Source organism: Nesoenas mayeri (assembly GCF_963082525.1).
Source record: "Nesoenas mayeri genome assembly, chromosome: 24".
Classification (NCBI taxonomy): domain Eukaryota; kingdom Metazoa; phylum Chordata; class Aves; order Columbiformes; family Columbidae; genus Nesoenas; species Nesoenas mayeri.
Genome location: NC_137546.1, coordinates 5,736,606 through 5,757,164, shown reverse-complemented (window position 1 = coordinate 5,757,164; position 20,559 = coordinate 5,736,606). Strand labels below are relative to the sequence as shown.

The 20,559-nt window shown below is 51.3% G+C and overlaps 1 protein-coding gene across 2 annotated transcripts in view; it reads right to left on the bottom strand.

The window, feature by feature from the left end:
- Window positions 1–20,559, bottom strand: part of FBXO42 (F-box protein 42) — a 44,545-nt gene continuing 23,986 nt past the window's right edge. Inside the window, exons 4-9 of one of the 2 annotated variants that reach the window (XM_080359011.1) lie at window positions 5,432–5,585; window positions 4,284–4,394; window positions 3,911–4,007; window positions 2,565–2,621; window positions 1,955–2,071; window positions 1–1,288 (exon numbers count right to left, since the gene is read on the bottom strand). In XM_080359011.1, coding sequence (XP_080215137.1) covers window positions 197–1,288; window positions 1,955–2,071; window positions 2,565–2,621; window positions 3,911–4,007; window positions 4,284–4,394; window positions 5,432–5,585 — 1,628 coding nt within the window. In that variant the 3' untranslated portion in view covers window positions 1–196. The remainder of the gene's footprint in view (window positions 1,289–1,954; window positions 2,072–2,564; window positions 2,622–3,910; window positions 4,008–4,283; window positions 4,395–5,431; window positions 5,586–20,559) is intronic. The other variant, XM_080359012.1, reaches the window with a different exon arrangement.

Genomic DNA, 20,559 nt, shown 5'->3' with positions numbered 1-20,559 from the left:
GCGGCTCCTGTAAACACAACCGGGCTCTAATTGGGACCCGGTGGGGCAGCGCTGGAGGTTTTGCTTGGATTTTATTGGTTTCTTGCTGCCTAAATTCACAGTTTGAACGCCTGCGGGACGGAGCGAGGGCTGGGGAAGGAGAGGGAAGAGCCGCGGGGAGGGAGGGGAGAAGGTGACGGCGGCGAAGGGGCCGGAATTATCTTTTTGCTCCCACAAAGTACAAGGCATTTGTTTTGGGATAATATTTGACGTTTTGTTTCTTGTCCATGAGGCCACCGAATATGATTAACTCCCCTCTGCCTTGCACCACCGTGTGTAAACTGGTTTCGGGCGGCCCCACCACCGAAGTGCTGTTAAACACTTTCCATTTGACTCGTCCTTTTTCCTTGGTGTCTTTAATGTCCAGCACGTACATCTGCATGGGTTTGCAGTTCATGCTCTGGTACAAAGGCTTCCCCACGTTGAGGGATTGGGGAGGGTGGTGGCCCAAGCGGCGGGCGATGGGAGGTAAGGAATGGCCGTCGCTTTGGGTAGAGCCCAAACGCGCCGTCGAACCCGTCTCGGCGCCCGGGGAACCCGGGGAAGAAGCCAGAGGGGGGCTGAGCGCAGCGGAAGCCGAGGGGTTTTTGGAAGAGAGAGCTTTGACGGCTTCCAGGCTCCTCCGGAGCGCGCCGGGGGAAACGGCGCCCGGGAGGGAGCTGGCGACGTGGGGCGGCGTGTGGACGCCGTTGGTTTGCTCGGGGGGGTTCCTGATGCCGACCGTCCTGCTGTCTGCGCCGTCCGTCTGGCAGAGGATGGAAGCCGGTTTCTGCTCCCAGCCGAGCTCGACGGATCCCAAACGCAGGTCTTTCTGCTCCGGTAGCGATCCCCGGCGTGGCGCCAGGGCCAGCCCTGCTTTTAGGTCATATCCTTCGGCCGCGGAGGGTGTGCTGGGCGATACGAGCTGCACCGGGCTGTCCAAAGAGGCACCGCCGGCTGCCACAGCTCCAGGTGACAAACTCCCACCGTTGAGCACAGGAGAAGTGTCCCCTCTGGCTGGGGACAGGCTGCCCTCCCGGGATCCCGAGGGGGTTTGTCTCTGCGCTCGGGGCCGCAAGGTGCCCCAGCGGCCGTTGACACAGGGAGCTTCGTCCGTGTTCCTGACGGGAGACTGGGAGCGGTATTCCCGCGTTTCGGGGACCAGGGCGGGCGGTGTGGCACTGATGGGAGAGGGGCGAGAGTTGAGGCTGGGGCTGAGCGGGGCTCTGCCGCTGGGAGCTTGGCTGAAAACCACAACACACTGTCCCACCTGGAGAGCAGAGGGGAGAGAACAGGTTACACATGGCAAGATGACCCTTGGAATCAGAGAATCACCATTTTGGTTGGAGAGACCCTCAAGTTCAAGTCCAACCATAACACAGCCCTGGCACTGCCCCTTGTCCTGAGAACCTCATGTCCATCTGTCCAGCCCTCCAGGGATGGTGACTCCAGCACTGCCCTGGGCAGCCTGTTCCAATGCCCCACAGCCCTTTGGGAAGAAATTGTTCCCACATCCAACCTCACCCTCCCCTGGCGCAACTTGAGGCCGTTTCCTCTGCTCCTGGCGCTTGTTCCTGGGGAGCAGAGCCCGACCCCCCTGGCTCCAAGCTCCTTTCAGGCAGTTCAGGGATCAGAAGGTCTCCCCTCAGCTCCTGTTCTCCAGCTGAACCCCCAGGTCCCTCAGCCGCTCCATCACACTTGTGCTCCAGCCCCTCACCAGCTCCGTTCCCTCTCTCAACTCGCTCCAGCATCTCAAAGTCTCTCTTGGTGCAAGGGGCCCAAAACTGACCCCAAGATTCAAGCTGTGGCCTCACCAGTGCCCAGTACAGCCTTTGTGCTGCATTGGGGGAAAAAGCAGGGATATGGAGCATTCTGGGCAGGCAATAATGATCAAGGGTGTATATGAGAGAGCAGAGACCCCCCCCCTTGTCTTTACCCTGCAGGCAGGATGGCACCAGAGCTCCGGGGCTCCGTGATCTTCATTTTCCACCTTGAGCGGCTGCCACGTCCAGGGGTTTGTGTGCATGTGCAGTAGCCAGGCGTCTTTGAACAGCTGTGAAGAAAAACGTGACAGATTTAGGAGCCCAGTTTGAGATTTAGGAGCCCGGTTTGAGATTTAGGAGCCCAGCGTGCTGCTGAGATCAACCCATCGGAAGCAGGAGCGGTGCTTTGCTGCTGCAGACAGAGGAGCAGTGACCTACATCAAGATCTGACCGCCCAGGGGTGACTACACCTTACAACGTCCACGGACAAATCCCTTCATCTCCATCTTCTACCCCAGAAGAAAATCAGGGCTAATTCTTCTGAGGCTCAATTAAGCTCAGCGAGCTGCTCAGATAGTGCCCGGGGTGCTTTTTTCTTAATTAAAGCAGCTCTAGCAATAGCTAGACAGCTTCTCTGGAAAACCTGCTGCGTGGGTGCCCAGATTTGCAGGATAAAATGCCATCCAGGTAACACGCAGAGTCCCCCCGCTCCCTGATCCAGCACCCACGGCTGCACCACCACCACCCGTGGGCTCATGCCCACGCTCCCCTCAGGATACTCACTGCATTGGGACCACCGCAGCCACCCAGGATTAAGATGGTTTCGTTGTCTATGATGATCTGAAGGGGACAAAGAACAGTGTTTCAGATTGGGAAGGACACGCAGCAGCACCCAGCGCTTTCAGCAAGGGCTTCTCAACCACACAGACCCTGCTGAATTTTGTCCGCCCCGGGATAAGGAGCAGAGCTGGGATGGAGAGCAGGTTTTGCTGGGCCCAAGGTAAAGCGGGATGTGGGGCTGACCCCATGGCGCTGTCTCAAACAGCTCCCAAAGCAGCTCCTCTCACAGAGGAGAGTGAAAACCCTTCCTGGAGCTGAGCCAGGAACTCAACAGCCTCTGCGCTCAAGGGGAGAAGGTACAAGGATCAGCTGGGAGGCCACGTGCTCACAGCAATTATAGAATCACAGAAGGGTTTGTGTTGAAGGGACCTTCCCAGCTCACCCAGCCCATGAGCAGGGACATCTTCACCAGCTCAGGGTGCTCAGAGCCCCGTCCAGCCTGGCCTGGGATGTCTCCAGGGATGGTTCATCCACCACCTCTCTGGCCAACCTGGGCCAGGCTCTCACCACCCTCAGGGCCAACAATTTCTTCCTCATGTCCAGCTTGGATCTCCCCTCTAGTTTAAAACCATCAACCCTTGTCCTATCACAACAGGCCCTGCTAAAATGTCAATAAACCACTATTAGATGCTGGTGGTGGATGAGCAAAGCCCTCAGTCTCCTTTTCCAGTGGACGGAGAGAAAGTCGCTTTCATGCATGACCCATCTGATCTTTTTTGGGTGTCCTGAGATGAACCACACGCTGGGAACCATCCACCACCCTCCTGGGGACCACAAAGGGAAGGTGGGGATGGCAGCTGCGACCAAGACACCTGCATCCAGCTTGGTGACTCCCACGAGCATCCTGCCCCGGGCAGACAATAAAACAGGCGCTGCCAGACCCGTGGCTTCGAGCAGGAACAATCCAGCGTCGCTCCAACTGAGAATCAGGGGAGCTGAGCAATCAAAAGGGCCTTGAGCCAAACCAACTTGTGATAACGCTTCATTGATCTTACACACCACGGGGGATGATTGCAGGGTGAAAACAGCAATTTGTTTTCTAGAAACGCTCATTAAGAGTTCTGAATCAGGCGCAAGACGCTGCACGGTACCTGCCTGAGCGGCAGGGAGATAAAAAGCGCCCTCGCAGTGCAGATGGCGAGCGAAAACATAGGCCCCTTGGGCAAATGTTCCAAGATAACTTGGAGATCGGGAGGTGGCTTGGAGGCGACTCACAGAGAGCTGCCTGGAAGCTGGAAATGAAACCGCATCTGGCTTATCTTTGTGGCGTGTGGTGAAGAAAAGCTCACCTGAGACTGGCCGCCTCGCGGGTGAGGGCTGGGCCCGGAGATGTTGGGCTTGGACCAAGCCCACTGCTCGAGATCCAGCACCCAGACATCGTTGCTCCTGCAAGGATGAGACAACAAGCGGTGACGATAGCGCTGGCACAAGCCTCAGGGTGTTTGAAATGTGGATTCGGGGCAGAGTTTTACAGCAGAATTATGTTTTTTGCAGGCTGGAGCCTCAAGGAGATTTGCAGTGAAATGAAAACGAGCTCAGGCAGCCTGCAGACCCCAAAACCCTGTGAGATTTCCTTCTGAAACGCTATGAACTACTCCAGACCACCACAGTACGCTCCTCGCTTGCAGGAGGATTCGACAAACAGCTTCACCCCAAACTTACATTTGCCGTGATCCCAGCGAACCCCCAAAAACAATCATTTTGTCTTCGATGACGCAGGAGGAGTGTCCGGCCATGGGAGGGGGGCCGTGCGTGGTGACGATGCAATTCCACCTGGGGGAAGCGGGAGGAAGAAAACCCACATTTTGGAAGAAATAAATGCACCAGATGAACAGCAAAATGAAAAATCCCAGGGGACAGCAAAGTCCTCAAGAACACGTTACAGAGGAAAACCTCAGGGAAAACCTCCAAAGAGCCAAATAACAGCGAAACTAATTAGAAATACTAATGTGCTGAACATTTTTAAAGCATGACAAAGTCACAAGGCCAAGTTGGAAATACTGCCCCTTCCAATTAAGTTCGCCCTGAATTATTTCCAATGTGGTTTAATTACAGCGTTTGGACGACACTGCCCAAAAGTGCATTGGATAATGGACACTTTTGATGATGAAAAGTTCTCAATGAAAGAGGAGCAGGAACCATCGCCGCTTTGATAAAGTATTTGCTCCTTTCTCACACAAGCAGGAGTGAGAAAGTCTGGTCAAAAACCAGCCCAACGATGTTTAAAGGGAAAAGGAAAATTCCTGTCACCTCCACGGCTTCTGCTGGGTGTTTTATTATGAGCCCAGGGGCTGGAAAGGCAGAGAGTTTACAAAAATGGTGCTTTATTGCATCTGCAGTGGGGGGTCACAGGAGCTTTGAGTTTGGACCATTGCTATAAGCCAGAACTCCAGGAGTAAAGGTTTTATCTCTTCTTTTCCTCACTGTCTTGCAGCCAAATCGATTAAATGTTTAACGCGTTCACATCCCGACTTCCCACCCGGTGATGGGAACACTCAGGGAGTCTGTGAATATGTTAGGTACAAGGTGAGAGCCATATGGAAGCAACCACCAACCAGCAAGTGCCATACAGCAGTGTGTCCATGTCCTTGGTGTGTTTTTGTGCCTTTTTTTCCTTCCCTTTTAAGGTTTTTGTTTCATTAAGAGCATGGCAGACACCCCAGGATCAGCCACACTGAGGAACACGAGCTTCCCTACGAGCTCGTCGCCGGCACGCTTGGAGAAACACCCTCCGGCAATTCCTCCAGCTGTGTCACAGCTGCGTATTTCTAGGATCAAAGCCTGAACTTCAAATCCAGATGTGCCCTTACCAGTTTTTAGAGGGCGAGTAGGTGTGGATTTCATCGAAGAACCTCTCCGGCTGGTGCAGGGGGTAAGGGCTCGGCCGCGTCCACCCGCCGAAAAGCACCAGCAAGTCCTTGTAGACCACCAGCGTGGCCCCCGCCTTGGGCGAGGGGTACGAACCTGGGCAGGGAGAGAGAAGGGGAAGGTTAGGAAAGCAAACACGGGTTTTACCAAAGTGCGACAACACGGAGAGTCCACCTTTAAAAAAAAAATAGCAGAAAAGAACGCAAAATTAGAGCTGGGAGCCTGGGAAGAAAAACTCCTGCCAATTTGTGTCATGGTAATTAGTAGGAGCCTGAAAGTACGTCTCGTGGATGGCAAAACATCTGTCACTCACTGGCAGGAAATTGCTAGCTTTCTAACATATCCCTCGAAATTATTGCTTTAGCGCTGAATAAAAGCAATAATTACCTCCACGTACCCAGTAACTTCTCCCCAAGGAAGGAGGGAGAGCGAATTCCAGTTCCAACGCATCCGGCGTCGCTCGTGGCCGATCGCCGGGGCGCTCACCAGCAGCAGCGCGCACCAAATCCCCCCCTCTATTTCTTTTGCAAAGCAACGTGATTAAACCCGAAACGCTTCGCTGTGTGAGTTAACAGTCCCTCCTCCGGCCTGCAGAACAAAGCGCTGCTCTAAAAAATATTAAGAGACTTTTTGCTCGGCTTGTTTGAGTTCAAAACACTCCGCGGGGGGCAGGGACCTGCACGAGTGAGACGATGTGACCTCGCGGGCTCGGTGCTGGTGCGATAGGTCGTGCCACGAAAATGCCGCGTGTGCCAAAGGCTTATGCAGCGCAGCAAAGCGCTGAGCTCTGTTCTCGACCTGCTGCTGCTCTGTCATGATCCCACCGGCTGCGAGTGTCGGGTCAGACACTGAACTGCTTCCAACGAGAAGCCAAAAAAGTCTCCCCAGCCAGGGCTGATGCCTCTGAGCATCCTCCTTCCTGTGGCTGTCACCAGCATCAGGCACATTTGTAGAATCAGACCATTTTGGTTGGAAAAGCCCCTCAAGATCAAGAGTCCAACCATAACCCACCCCAGCACTGCCCCATGTCCTGAGAACCTCATGTCCGTCTGTCCAGCCCTCCAGGGATGGTGACTCCAGCACTGCCCTGGGCAGCCTGTTCCAATGCCCCACAGCCCTTTGGGGAAGAAATTGTTCCCACATCCAACCTCAACCTCCCCTGGCGCAACTTGAGGCCGTTTCCTCTGCTCCTGGCGCTTGTTCCTGGGGAGCAGAGCCCAACCCCCCTGGCTCCAAGCTCCTTTCAGGCAGGTCAGAGATCAGAGGGTCTCCCCTCAGCTCCTGTTCTCCAGCTGAACCCCCAGGTCCCTCAGCCGCTCCATCACACTTGTGCTCCAGCCCCTCACCAGCTCCGTTCCCTTCTCTCCACTCGCTCCAGCACCTCAAGGCCTTTCTTGGTGTGAGGTGACCCCGCCACCCCTCTGGCCGCCATTTTGAGCCCTGAGGTGATCTCAGTGCCGCCATTTTGAGCCCTGAGGTGATATCGGTGCCGCCATTTTGAGCCCTGAGGTGATTCTGGTGCCGCCATTTTGAGCTCTGAGATGAGGGGCCCAAAACTGCCCCCAGGATTCACAGTTTGGCCTCACTGTGCCCAGCACAGGGACTCCTCCATCTCTGCGGTCACACTTCCAAAATAATCATCAATACATCACCCAAAAGACACAGATGTGCCCAGCTGGCTGTGGGAAGCGGGGGCAGCTCAAGGACAAGGTCACGCACGTGGCCAAAGAATCACAGTCACCTTCTCCAAAAAGGCTGAGACACCAAACAAACCCACCTCCCCTGGCGCCCTAATAGAACTTTGGGAAACATTTTTAGCAGGTAATGACAAGCAGAATGGAGACTATTTTTAAAAGAAACCAGAGCGGCTATTTTAAGATATTGCAGCTGAGAAAAGCAATTCGATTGCGATGGGTTCCAGCTGGTGGGTGGGAAGAGCTCGGCCAAAAAGCCACCCCTGGCCAGACACAGAGGAGACGGGCACAGGGTCCCTGAGCCCTTTTCCAGGGACAAAACACATTCTTTATGCAGCTCTCAGGTTCACGGCTATAGGGGAAAAAGGGAATAAAGTTGTGGAGGAGATACGTAGTGTGGTCAGAGCGATACCTGAGACGAGAGTGCCAGAAGATGGGCACATTTGGTTCCTCTTTGTTCCTAAATTCCAGTTTTCCTGGTTCGTTCCGTGGCTGTGTGTAATTCACTAATCCACACCAGCAGGTTGCCAGCCTAAATATTTCCCCGGCAGAGCATCAAGTTGCTCTCCCAAGCTTGGCATCGCAAACTAGAAATATTTCTACGTGGTCTGTGGAGAATCGGCTGGTTGGGCTTCTCCATCGAGGACGCCACAGGGTGAAAGGTGCTGGGCTTAAACTGGGTTGTTTTTAAATAAAAAGGGCTAGCTAGAGTCATTCTAGAATGGAGAAACAGATTGGCTCTTTGCTTAGAAAGGTCTGGGATGGTGCAGAGAAAAGCCACCCACCCTCCTAGTGCTGTAACCTGAAGGTCAACACCCCAGCCTTGGCCAGCGAGACGTTCCAAAATGAGTCAACGAGCTGCAAACAGCCCAAGGCAGAGGCTAGTCCTGGTTTTTCAGGAAGCTTTGCCTGCTACTGGATGTTGTACGGGTGTAAATGAGCGGAGTTGCATTCTGCAATGTAAGAAAGATCTCAATTTTACAGGTCAAAGGAAGAGCTGACCTCTCAAAGCCTCTTCCCAGCAGACTGTTGGGTTACCACAGAATAGTTTGGGTGGGAAGGGACCTTCCCAGCTCACCCAGCCCATGAGCAGGGACATCTTCACCAGCTCAGGTTGCTCAGAGCCCCGTCCAGCCTGGCCTGGGATGCCTCCAGGGATGGTTCATCCACCACCTCTCTGGCCAACCTGGGCCAGGCTCTCACCACCCTCAGGGCCAACAATTTCCTCCTAACGTCCTCATATTATCTACAGATGCTCTTGTACCAGAGAGGGCTTCAGTGATTTCGCGTTCGAGCAGAAATCCGTGAGCAAAGAGCTGCTGAAACCTGGAGAATTCACACAATTTCTCTGCTGCCACCGTCCCCAGGGAGGGCAGGAGCGGCGACGGCAACTTGGTGACTTCAGGTCTCAAGTATGAGGAATGCAGGGACCAAGGTACGGCAGCAGGGACATCAAAGGGACATGGCTTAATTATATGGGGCCCTGTAACGACCTGCTCAAAGTCCGAGCTCTCCGGAGGAGGCGCTGAGCGGCGTTTCAAAGGTTTGCAGGAACATACTTGACGTGGGAGGGCTCCTTCCTCGCCGGGATTAAATGAAACGGCTTCTGTTCCTCACCAGGGACTGAAGTGCCTGCAGAAGAGCATCGTTAGCTAATTGCACCGGTTTCAGCTGCTCCCTGGGTCGGAGCACACAGGACTCATCCTGGCTGGGTTTCCAAGCTCCACACCCCGATAACACCATCCAGCCCGATATCAGATTATCTTTCCTTGGGGATAAAAATCCAAGCACGCAGACGATGCAGCACAATTAACTACCCCTAAACATAGAAGGCAACATTCTATTTCCAGCTGACGCTGTTTATTCGGTCAGGATGAGGAGCTAAAAGCCGGTCTGAGCTATTTTTTTTTCCAGTTGATGGATTTTCCTGGCTTGCAAAGCAGATACGCACTTTTCAAAACAAACAAACAAAGATCTCTGGCTTCCACGGATGTTTGGAAGAGAAATGCCAACCTCTAATCACTTCTGACATGAGCTCTGGCCGCTATCTATTTAAGATCTGTCCTTATAAGCATTTTTTAAAGCCCATTTATTCAGCTCTCTAATGCAATCGGAGCAGCACACGCAGAGCTCGGGGGCCACAAAAACCCGGCTGCAAGGGCACGTGTAACACGAATTTCCAGATCAGCCTTTTACCTACAGCAGGCACAGCCCCGAGCGACTCTGAGGATAAAATACCAAGTGGAGCTTGAAATAAAAAGAGGAAAAGGAGGAAAAATAAAAATCAGCCAGTGCCTGATTTGATGGGGTTACCCAGATGAAAAGAGCAGTTCAAATGGATGTTGTTTGGGGAAATATTGTGAAAGATGCGCTGGAGCGGAGCCGGAGTTTGTTACCGGCTTGGAGGGAAGGTTGAGATATGGAAAGGGTTGTGGGGTTGTGTCAAGGGGATACATTTGGGGGAGTTTTGTTATGGTGGACTAAGCTTTCTGGAGATAAATGAGACAATAGTGGCCCAGGGATGTTATTGCCAGATCTGATGGGTTTTTTTAAAGCCACATTAGCTCCAGCAAGAGACGATGGTACAATTCTGGCGAGCCGATCCCTGTCACCGTCAGCTGGTTCATGCGAAATTCCACGATAAACAGCCGCTTTTCCAACGTTGAAGTGAAGCAATGAAGGCGAGCTCATCCAGTGCATTTCCATGTGCAAAGGGAGGTTCAAAAACCACCCGCAATCCACATAGCAAAGGGACAGAAAACCATCCCGGCGAAGGGCTTGGGGTGAACAGCCACTACCTGGACCAGGAGAAAAAGGGACAAGGTGACTGGGGCTCAAACCACGCTGGAAAAACAGCAGCTGCCTGCCAAACCCTGCAAACTAATTAAATTTGTTCAACAAATTATGGCCTGGCGCAAGGATGCGCTTAATTTGGTGGGTGCGTTATCAGTGGAGTGTATTGTAATTCCAGAGAAAAAGCCAGAGGGACATGCTGAACCTGCATCATCAGGTACAAAAGCAACATTTGCTGGGTTTTCCTAAATGGTTTGGACCTCTGCAAAGTCACAGAGTTTCAATATAAACCGGCTGCAGAAAACTAAACGGTTTTGCGGGATTTCACCCCGGGGAGCTTGTGTTGCTTCAGGAGAGTCAAAAAGGGGTAAACAGCAAATTATTACTTTAAGAAGGGAAAAAAATGGAGCCAGCTGGTGGATGTCGCTGCAGAAATGGGGCTAAAAGGAAGGCTTGGACTTACTGTGCTCTGCCTCCGATTAACAAAGCCCCATCTCAGACCTGGAATCGGCCGTCCCGTTGCTGTTTTAAACCGCATACATCTCTGTGGGACGCGGAATGCGGGTAAAACCAGCTGTTCTGCATCCCACGGACCCGCAGCAGCCGCTCTGATGCTCAGTCTGGATTTGTTAGTCCAGGTTTTAGGCCGGCAGAGACTTAAAGATGCCAAATCACGGGTCCTAACCCGGAAACCTCACCTTCACCTGGTTTTATCCCCAAGATGTTCAAATCAGGGCACTGGCACTGCAAGTATTTTTAAGCTTGGCTTTGACTAGGTCTGCCTAAACCTTAAAGCTTTTAAGAGCCAGGAAAGTATCTTCTTCCCTTACCAAAGCCACTTCCTTGCTTGGAAGAGAAGAGGAATTCAGCTTTGCAAGAGCTTAAGGAAAAATGGAGCAATATTTGATTTGTCTTCCCAACAAAACTTTTGCAGGCACGTGTGGCTGCCGACTGCAAAACACCTCTCAGGTAGTGGGGGGAAAAATACCTGCGCACCATTTTTTGCAAGATATGGAGGGTATGCAACCAAACCGCAGTGGCTTAAACTGATATACACACAGAGAAAAAGTTGAATTTCCACCCTACAATGCCACAGGCTCATGGTGCAAGCCCAGTCAAACCTCCAGCATGGAACCAAAGGGCTGGTTTCTTGCAGTCTTGACAAAGGGGAGGCAGAAATCCCCACCAGGGAGGATAAGTCACCCCCGAGCTTTTGCAATGTCATAGTCATGTTTATTTGTTCACCCGGAAAATTCTTACACACTGTGTGACTCCGAGGCCGATAAAGCTGTTGAAAAGGAGAGGCAGTGCTCTCTGAACCCCGTGCAACAGGATTACTGAGTCACTCGGCGCTAATGCTCAGCAAAAATGTCCTTACCCAGCACGTTGAGCAAACAAGGGATGAGATTAAAGGTGGCAGAATGCCCGGGGCTTTGCCCCTTCCTCAATCACCGCAATTCCTGCACCTCGAGCTTTAATTTGGGTCCACCCCGAGTGTTTCTCACCGGCAGCATCGCTCCAAGGCGCCGAGTCCTTCTTTACAGTGAGGTCACCCCAGGTTCCCCCTTCACAACCACCTCACCCGCTTTTGGGAAATGCAAATTTGGCCTTGGCGGTAAAAGGTGCCGCTGTTGCAAAAGCTGCTTTTCTCTTGAGGTGGGTGGAATCCGAGCGCCAGCCAGCGATCCACCTCTCTCTGCTTTAACACTTGTTTCTTTTCCTCCTCTGGAGCGATACCGTACCCTGCAGACTTTCAAGTGATTTGAGTAACAGTCTGTCATCCTACACAAAACAGCTCCGGCACTAATTAAAGAGCTCAACGCTCGGCTGATTGGCTCCTGCGACTCTTGGCTTCCCCTCCAGGAGGCAAACGGAGGGATGGAAATTGGGCTACACGACGAAGCAGTAACCGGTTAATTGTAGGGAAGGGAAGGAGGAACGTGTGGGTTAGCGGAGGAGCGTGCTTGCTATGCTGAGCTCTGCGCTTTTCGCTCCAGCCACATTCCCCTTTCGTTGGCCGCAGCACGAGGCTTTTCGGACATCGGAGAAGCCCCAAATTATGGGTGTTTTCAGGAAACGGCCGCTGTGTCATTAGGTGAGGTTACAGCTACCATGGGGCTAAACAACGCTCAACCATCCTTTAAAGAGCAACCGGCCAGAAAAGTCAACTTGAATAAATGCAAAAAGCTCAAAATTGGCTGCAAAGAAAATTCAGCCGCTTAGTGAAAATCCCAGTAGGACACACAAAGGGATATTCAGTCCGGCTCTTCACATCCTCCTTCCCTCTTATTTTACTTTCCAAGCCACCCAAGCACTGTGCTTTTCTGGCTTGTTCCACTTTAATACCAAACTGGCTGAATATTTCATGTCCGGAATAAATATTCACCTTTTTAGATCGTGGACAAGCATGAGCTGGTGCTTTGTCATTCCACACGCCAACCGGAATTAAGGAGATTTTACAGCAGACGCTTTTGTGAAAGATGTATTAACAAAATCACGCTGCGAGCATTTAAAAAGTCTTTGGAAGCACATCTCGCCGGCCAGGAGATATACTGTAAAGTGAATATTGTGTATTAAATCTGAGGTATTACATATGTAATCTTGGTGGACAGGGTCCTTAGGCAAAGGCACAACAGCAGCATCAGCTTAAAGGAGGAAAAGCACCCTCTGGGATGCCTCGCAAGGAGCTTTTGCCGATAGATGTCAGCACCGTCTGCCCAAAGTCTCCGAGCAGGATTTTTCCAAAAGCTCCTCAAAGCTCCTTCCCGGCCGACAAGGCTCATTTAGCCACGGATAAGCGGGTTTTATTCCACCGACCCCAAAAGGGAGCGTCTCCAAAGGTGAATGTACCCGCTGAGGAGGGAAAGCTTGGCGAGAAACCCAAATATTTCGATAATAAGTCTCCCGGGGGAGGTTGTGGTTGGACAAAGCTCCATCGCACCTCGGTACCTCCCGCCCGGGATGACGGCACCAGCCTCGGGCAGGAGCCGCATCGGGTTATCAGCTTCCAAGGCATTCATTACCTCGGAGACAACACCAATATAAACACCAGCGTGTGGGGCTGGGGCGCCCGTTTTGTATTTTTTTAAGCCTTCTTTCCTCAAAAGGAAATAAAAGGAGGAAGATTCGCGGCTGCCTCAGCTGCTCTCACAGCCTTCCGACAGTTTGCGAGTATCTTGGCTCGAGTCGGCTGAACTCGGACAAGCACGGAGCCACAAGAATTAAATCCTCTGCAAGGCCGTGAAATCAAATGTGAGGATAAAGTTATACCCCTGAAAGAAAAAAGAAATCCGTACAGAATAATAAAAAGCTCTTGCAAAATCAACCCTGAAGTACTGGTTTGAAAGATTATCGGCCTGCACTTTGACACCATGAAATATTAAATCATTTGCTGGCTTTGTGAGGCAGAGGAAAGAGTATTAAAGGAGAGAGATTCCTACTCAGCGTTTCAACAGCAGGTGCTCAAAGTTTCACCCAAATTTCAGGTACATGAGACATTAAATTTCCCGAACTCACTGGGAGCTACCGGATGCTCAGCACCATCAAGGAGACACAGCTACTTGTCTACATAAGGACTCCCAACCCCAGGAACCTATTTTTGCAGCTCGCAGACTTCTTCTTTACCAACAGGCCTGCAAATAGTTTTCCCCAATTTTGGTAGAGCGTGATTTTCAGACGGCCTGGAGGTCATTTTGTAAAATGAACACGTACTGATGCCGAAAAGCGATGTGCAGCTGCCCCGGCCCTGCTCCAGGGCACCTTTGTGTGTCGCAAACGGGGACCGTGGAGGCAAAGAATCCTCCGCATCCACCCCAGAGGCTGATAAAGGCGATAGTGGGAAAAATTCATTGTTAATCTCTGGAGGGATCTGCGCTTCTCTCTGGGAATCTAAGTCTGACAAGGTTAAAGCAACAAGCTATTTTTCATGCTTCTCAGCTTAATTCACACTGATAAGTGTCTTAAGAAGGGCTGCTCTGCGCAGAGAGAAAAATGCCATACGAGCAGATTTAAAATAGAATCATAGAATCGTTTTGGTTGGAAAAACCCCTCAAGATCATCAAGTCCAACTGTTTTCTTACCCCTGGTACCACCCCATGTCCCTGAGAACCTTGGCTTTTAGGGACAAGCCCAGGGTGTTTTACTAAGCACACAGCAGGAAAAGGGAGCTGGGGACATGGGATGTGAGACCACCCAGCTCTGCCCCCGTGTGCAGCCACACAACGTCCTTACGTGCGACTGAAACCTCTTCATCTCGACCCACGTCTTGCCAAATTAGTATACACCTACATGGCACCTCCGGAGCTCTGTCTGGGGTGGAGGATTTATAGAGAGTGGTGTGGGGGATTTACCTGGGACGGGATCGAGGAAGAAATAACGATTAGGAGCATTTTTAGAGCTTTACCTACTTCTTAAGGTTCAACTCTACACCATTTTTACACATTAAGATCCCCCGTAGGCTGCAATGTCACCTACACCCGGGAAGGCACCAACCAGAGCTTTGCACCCTAAGTGTAGAATTACAGAATCATTTTGGTTGGAAAAGCCCCTCAAGATCATTCAGTCCAACCATAACCCACCCTGTCCCTGCCCCATGTCCTGAGAACCTCATGTCCGTCTGTCCAACCCTCCAGGGATGGTGACTCCAGCACTGCCCTGGGCAGCCTGTTCCAATGCCCCACAGCCCTTTGGGGAAGAAATTGTTCCCCACATCCAACCTCAACCTCCTTCCCCAGCTCCGTTCCCTTCTCTCAACTCGCTCCAGCACCTCAACGGTTTTCTTGGCATGAGGGGCCCAAAACTGCCCCCAGGATTCGAGCTTTGGCCTCCCCAGTGCCCAACACAGGGGACAGTCACCTCCCGAGCAACAGAACGTCGCAAAAAGGTCACACACCCAATTTGTGTGTTTTCTACCTCCGCGTCCCTGGTGTAATTCACTCAACCAGGTGTCCATCCCAAGGGGTACGAGCTGCCCCGCGCACGATGGCTGATGCTGGATGAGGGCGATTCAGAAGGCAACGGATCCAGCTGATGAAAAACTTTCAGAGGTTAAACACAAACAGCAAGAGAGGCCACGAGAGCAGAGAACAAACCAAAGGGCTGGTAAATGCTGTCAAGCTAAACCCACTCAGATCAGGCATCTCATCACGGCCGCAGAGCAATCCTATTGCACCCAAACAGCAATGGACTAATTAACCTCCTGGAAGCCAGCTCTGGAACAGGAGCAGCGCTTTCCCAATGAGACGTCAGAGCTTTTGGGAGAAAGACAAAACCAAAACCTTCACCTGATGAATTTTCATCTCTTGCCCTTGAAATATTTAATAATGCACATTTCATTAGAGACATTTTTCAAAACCACCCAAGCGAAGAATGGAACAAATTAGCATCCTGTCTGCCTCGGACAGACGAACCGAGGGACCGAAAGGCACCAAGGATCACCCGAGCCGCAGCCCAGAGCCTGAAAAACAAGCTCTCGGTTTGCTCTCTTGTAGGGCTGTAATGAAGTTTAAACTCTATATTCAGGGCTATCGGCTCCTTTGGAAAGCAGGGTGTAGCTCGCTGGTTCCAAGCGCTGCAAACCCAGCCGTCCTGCAACGCTGCATTTTGCAAAAGGAATGATTAAAGGTGTTGCAGACGCAGTTTTCACCTGGGAGCAGCAGACTGCTGCCCTGTGTACATCCAACAGGACAGCCTCTGCGCACTTTGCAGCATTTCTATATGTACTATCAGCTGGATTTCTCTATTTACCAGGGTTCTTCTTCAAAAGATGCACTTTTGCCTTTTATTTTCATGCTGCAGCTTGACATTTGGAATAGGCTTCATTCTTCAGCGCTTCTCGTCTCTCCCAACACTGGGTTGGAGGATACAGCTGTCAAAGGCTACTATTGCTTTACTGCTGGTTCCTCACCTCCTTGCAAACCTGTGAGCCCAAACTGGGGAAAAACTCAATATATTTACTAAAAGAACAGAGCTGTGTGCTAAGCAGGCTGCAGGCAGGCAGCAGACTCACCAGAATTAAGGCAGAGTTTCCAACAGGGTCAAGCCGCTCTGCGCTCCAAGAGCATTTTGATCACAGTGGGAAAGTCAGGGATCTTTTTTTTAATGATAAGACGAAGTTTTAGCTCTGCAAATGCAGAAACAGCCCCTACTGCTGCTAAACTCAAAGGGCAATAAAGGAGAAAAACAAACCAGGTCAGGAAAAGAGCCGGAGCAAATGTTTCCTCTTTGTTCGATCCCACGGCAGCACATATTGCGAGGGATTTCCACCCGTTCCACTAACCTGTTCTACTCTGAAATACCAGACACCCGCAGCCAGTAGCCGGAGTCATAATTAGAGACGTGATTCTGTGCCAGATATCAGCTGTTCACTCATCTGGATTCCCAGGAGCAGCTACGACCTGGCTTCAGCGCGCTCAAGGTGATCCTGAAGTTCTAATACAAAATTAGGCACGTCTTCAATTAAAAAGGGACGTTCAACACTGCACTGAGTGCAGACGCACAGGGGTGCATGAAGAGCTCCCCTCTCAAGAGCTGTCAGTGGAAATGAGACAGGCTAAATTTTGCAAGTTTATTTTCAAAACCTGCTTCATTCCTTGCATATCTGGGAACGGGTTTGGTTTTGCTAAGAAACGTCTCGCCAGTGGAGTCTTGTGGATGGGCAGTGGTCCACAGACAGAAATGCTGCTCTACAGAGGATACTGGCACGGTCAGGGCAGGATTTTGGGGATTTTTTTAATCCCCAAAGCAAGGATGTGCCTTGGATCACTTGCTACGTTACTGTGAGGCAAGTCCCTCTGCAATGGGAGCAGGAGAATTGCGATACGAGGTCAGAGAGGAGGATTTTGCGAACGAGTCTCGGCTGGTTACTGCTACTCAGGAAAAAGATGCAAAACACAACCAAGGACTGAACGATCTGCACAATATCAGGGTTTTAAATCTAAATATGAGATGGTTTCCACTACTGTAACTTGTTTTACTCTTTAGAAACCCACCGACCCTTTGCATCGCCACTATGAAGGTGTCACACGGATTTGCGGGTGCGGAGGGCTGGACGTCCGTCGCGTAACAACGTCCCTTCCTCGGAAAGTCCAGTCCTTCACCTTTTGGACTGGATGCTCTCCAGAGATCCTTCCAAGCCCAATTTGCTGCAGCTCCCGTCTCCTCTCAGCTCCACAAAGCTCCCGTCACCCGGGAGGCCCCACGCGAAGCCGCTCACCCTGGATCGGGACCAGCGCCATCAAACTTCACCAAGTGTTTTGCAAACTTGCCGCTGTTTTCTAGGAGGAGATGATGAAAAACTATGAAAACATGGCTTGCTTTTTTATTCTGTTTTGCTCAGGGCAAGGTTTTTGCACAGCTTCGTCAAGGGCGAACCGCTCCGCTCGCGTTTGACGGCTAACGGGCGGGTTTTTGGCTCTCCCGGCTCAAAGAGCCTCCCACCGCACGGGGACCACATCTGATACAAACACCTGGGGCAGGTGACAGCAGAGTCTCTCCTGCCTCCTCGGGCTGTTCGTTTTGTTGACACAACACCATCAAAAGCACCTTCCCCTCAGCTCCCAAGGGGAAACCCCATCCTTAAACCCCAGCAGCTCCCACTCAAAGCACGGAGAGGACAGAGCCAAGAGGAACCGACCGGGGAGCGGTTTTACTTTTTGTACACTTACTATGTCTCTTTAAGCCTACGCAGTAGGTTTTAAGCACAAACTTCAAGCTGATGGTCCCTACTCATTTTCAGGCTAAAGCAATAAGACACAGAGAGGATCAACTGCGCTGATGTGGCAACATCCCAACGCTGTGAACATGGACAAAGAGAAAAGCATCTAACCAACGAGTTTTGCCTCTGCGTCTGTTTTTATCCTGAAAAAGAGATGAGAAGCTTTCCTATCTCTCCAGCAAAAGCGAATGCAGCATGAAAGAAGCACTAGGAAACAAATCCTGGGGAGGTTTAGCCCCCCGATGGAAGGGTGGACATGGGGCCGGCAAACACCAAAATCGGAGCCGCAGCTCCCCCGATAACAGAGCGGGATATCGCAGCGATAAAACACACGATGTCAAGAAGGGGAACTGTTTTTTTCCCAGCTCTTGTCTTCCCACATAGCCATAGGGAAGATGGTAGCAAAAGGGGGATTGTGCTTGGCCGAGGATGATAAAGCAGGAACAACACAGAGTCCATAGGTCTTCAGCTACCGTTTGTCTCCCTGCAAATACCAGGTCTTTGTATCATCATTCCCAAGTAAAAGATATTATAAAAAACCCCAAACCTTCTACCTCTGTCCTTCAAGCACAGGCAAAACTCCCAGAGTTTTCTCTCCGATTTAACAAAGGGATTTCTCAGTTCAGTGTGGGGTCCTGGCAGACAGAGGCCAAGCGCAGGGCTCCCGAGGAATATAACAAACACAGGAAGGGAGAAAATCTGCAGAAATACAGTCTGGAACAGCACAGGCAGGCCAGAAGGAGAACTGCCAGGGGATACACTCTCAATTCTGCCTATAAATTATTCACTGCAGTCTGAGAATGTCGCAAAGGGAGAGACGGACGACGGGTTTGGGTCAGTGCTGATGGCCGAGGCAGCGTCTCCCAGGACGTGCCTGCAGCTCTTATCACGCAGAGGTGGATCTCAGCAAGAATGTCTCATGGAAACAGGACAAAAGTTCCTCCCCAAAAAGCCAAAACCCTGAGTTATCCACCTCCAGGCATCAGCAGAACCCTCACCGGGTGCACCCCTAGTGTTACACGTTGCGTTAAACCCTGGGATTTCCCGTTTCAAAGGGGTTTTGGTTTCTTCCCTGGGCTGTTTCAGCTGTAGGAGAGCTCGTTTCTGGGGAGCAGCGCAGGGTGATCGCCCCCAAAGTCACGGCTGCAGAGCGGCGTGCCGCGGCTTGAGCTTCCCTGGAGTCGGGACTAACCCTCGCCTCTAGCCGGGTAAACACACTCCAGCCTAAACCACCTCCCGGCCTCCATCGGCTCCTTCTCTCGGCAGATAAGCTCAAAATAACCGGATTAATTATGCAAATAAAGGCAAAGAAAAGCATCCCCAACCCGTGGAGGAAGGCACCTGCCTCCCAAGGACCACCTACCCCGGGATAACAGTGCCGGCTGCCCACGTTAAGTCATTATTACGCCATTAATTAGCGCTCCCCCGCCTGCTCCAGCAAGACTCGGCTGTGGGAGTGAAGGAGGTGGAAAAGTAGCTCCAAAGGGGCCAGAAAATCTTGAGGGAGGAAAAAGTTGAGAGACATTCCATGTTCTTAAAATAGAGATCCTGCTGCCTTCCACCCTCCTTTGTAGAGCATCAAGCCCCACCAGGAAAAAGAGCTACATAAAAGCTGGAGATTAATTCTCTTGTTCTGCTCCAGCCTAATAAGTAGAAAGTCAATGCCATTGTTTTAGATCTAAGGCAAAAAATACTTTGAAACCTCAAAAATTAGGGTTTTTTGAAGCAATTATCTCCCTCCTCCGTCTCTGAGACTAAAGAAACACGGGCCAATTATTTCTTTGAAGGATAAATATTTACTTCTAAATGAAGTGCAGCGGCTTGGGCTGGAGATGAATTCTCCTGCTCTGATGTCATCTAATGCCTCCGAGTAAGAAAACCCAAATGGAAACAGGTCTGAACAAACAACAACAACAACAACGGGTGTTTTCTCCTGGAAAAGCCCTTTGGAGAGGGGAAAGGGATGAAGCTGCTGCAGCTCACCTGAGCCAGGTCTAAGGCATTGCCCTGCCCAGCTCTCATTAGCTGAGATGGTCATGATTAATGAGGGCGCAAGAGGAATGTGATCAAACTTCTCCACACAAGAACTCATGGAAAAGCCGCCGTCTTATGGATTCTATAGGGTGACTTTTACTCCAGAATAAGGGCAGGGGTGGGAACTTCTCCTCAACCTCTGTGAGCAATTAGCCTGCACACACATCAAGTGTTAATCAATCAACGCCAGCTCTTTTTTTAAAACTAAAATCCCTCCCGCCTTATTTATATCTCCGAAACCTGAATTTCAAAGCTCTCTCTGCTTTTGCCCCCTCCAGTCACTGTTCTTTCCCAGGCAGGAGGTGCCAACCTTCTGGTTAAGGACTAAAAGACAATAAAATAGCAGTTATGTGTAAAGAAAACCAGCGGCACAGGCGCGGGGTGACTCATCTCCTCTGAAGCCGGAGGAACAAGAGCGCTCTCTGTTCGGCGAGACCGCCCCAAGTTTCAGTTGCGATCCCATCTCCCTCCACGCGCTTCATGACAGCAACGCAGAAATATTTCCTCGGGGGATCTTCCCATGGGACTTAACTCTGACACATATTCCCACAGGACTCGTTCTTTTCGCAAAAGCGTTATTTGTTCGAAAGGCAGCGGGAATCGGACTCGGCGAAATATCGCGAGAGGGGCGCGGAGCCGGGCTCATTAACGCGGTTTGCGAGTCGCGGCCCCACGTTTGATCCGACGGAAGAACTCGCTGGATTGCAAGAAGAGATGTCAGAGCAAAGATCTGCATCACCTTGGGTGCTGTTTATACCACTCCTGGCCTCTTCTCCACCCCTGAGCAGAGGGAAAGTGCTACGGTAGGGAGGGAGGAAGAGCAAGAGATGGTTTC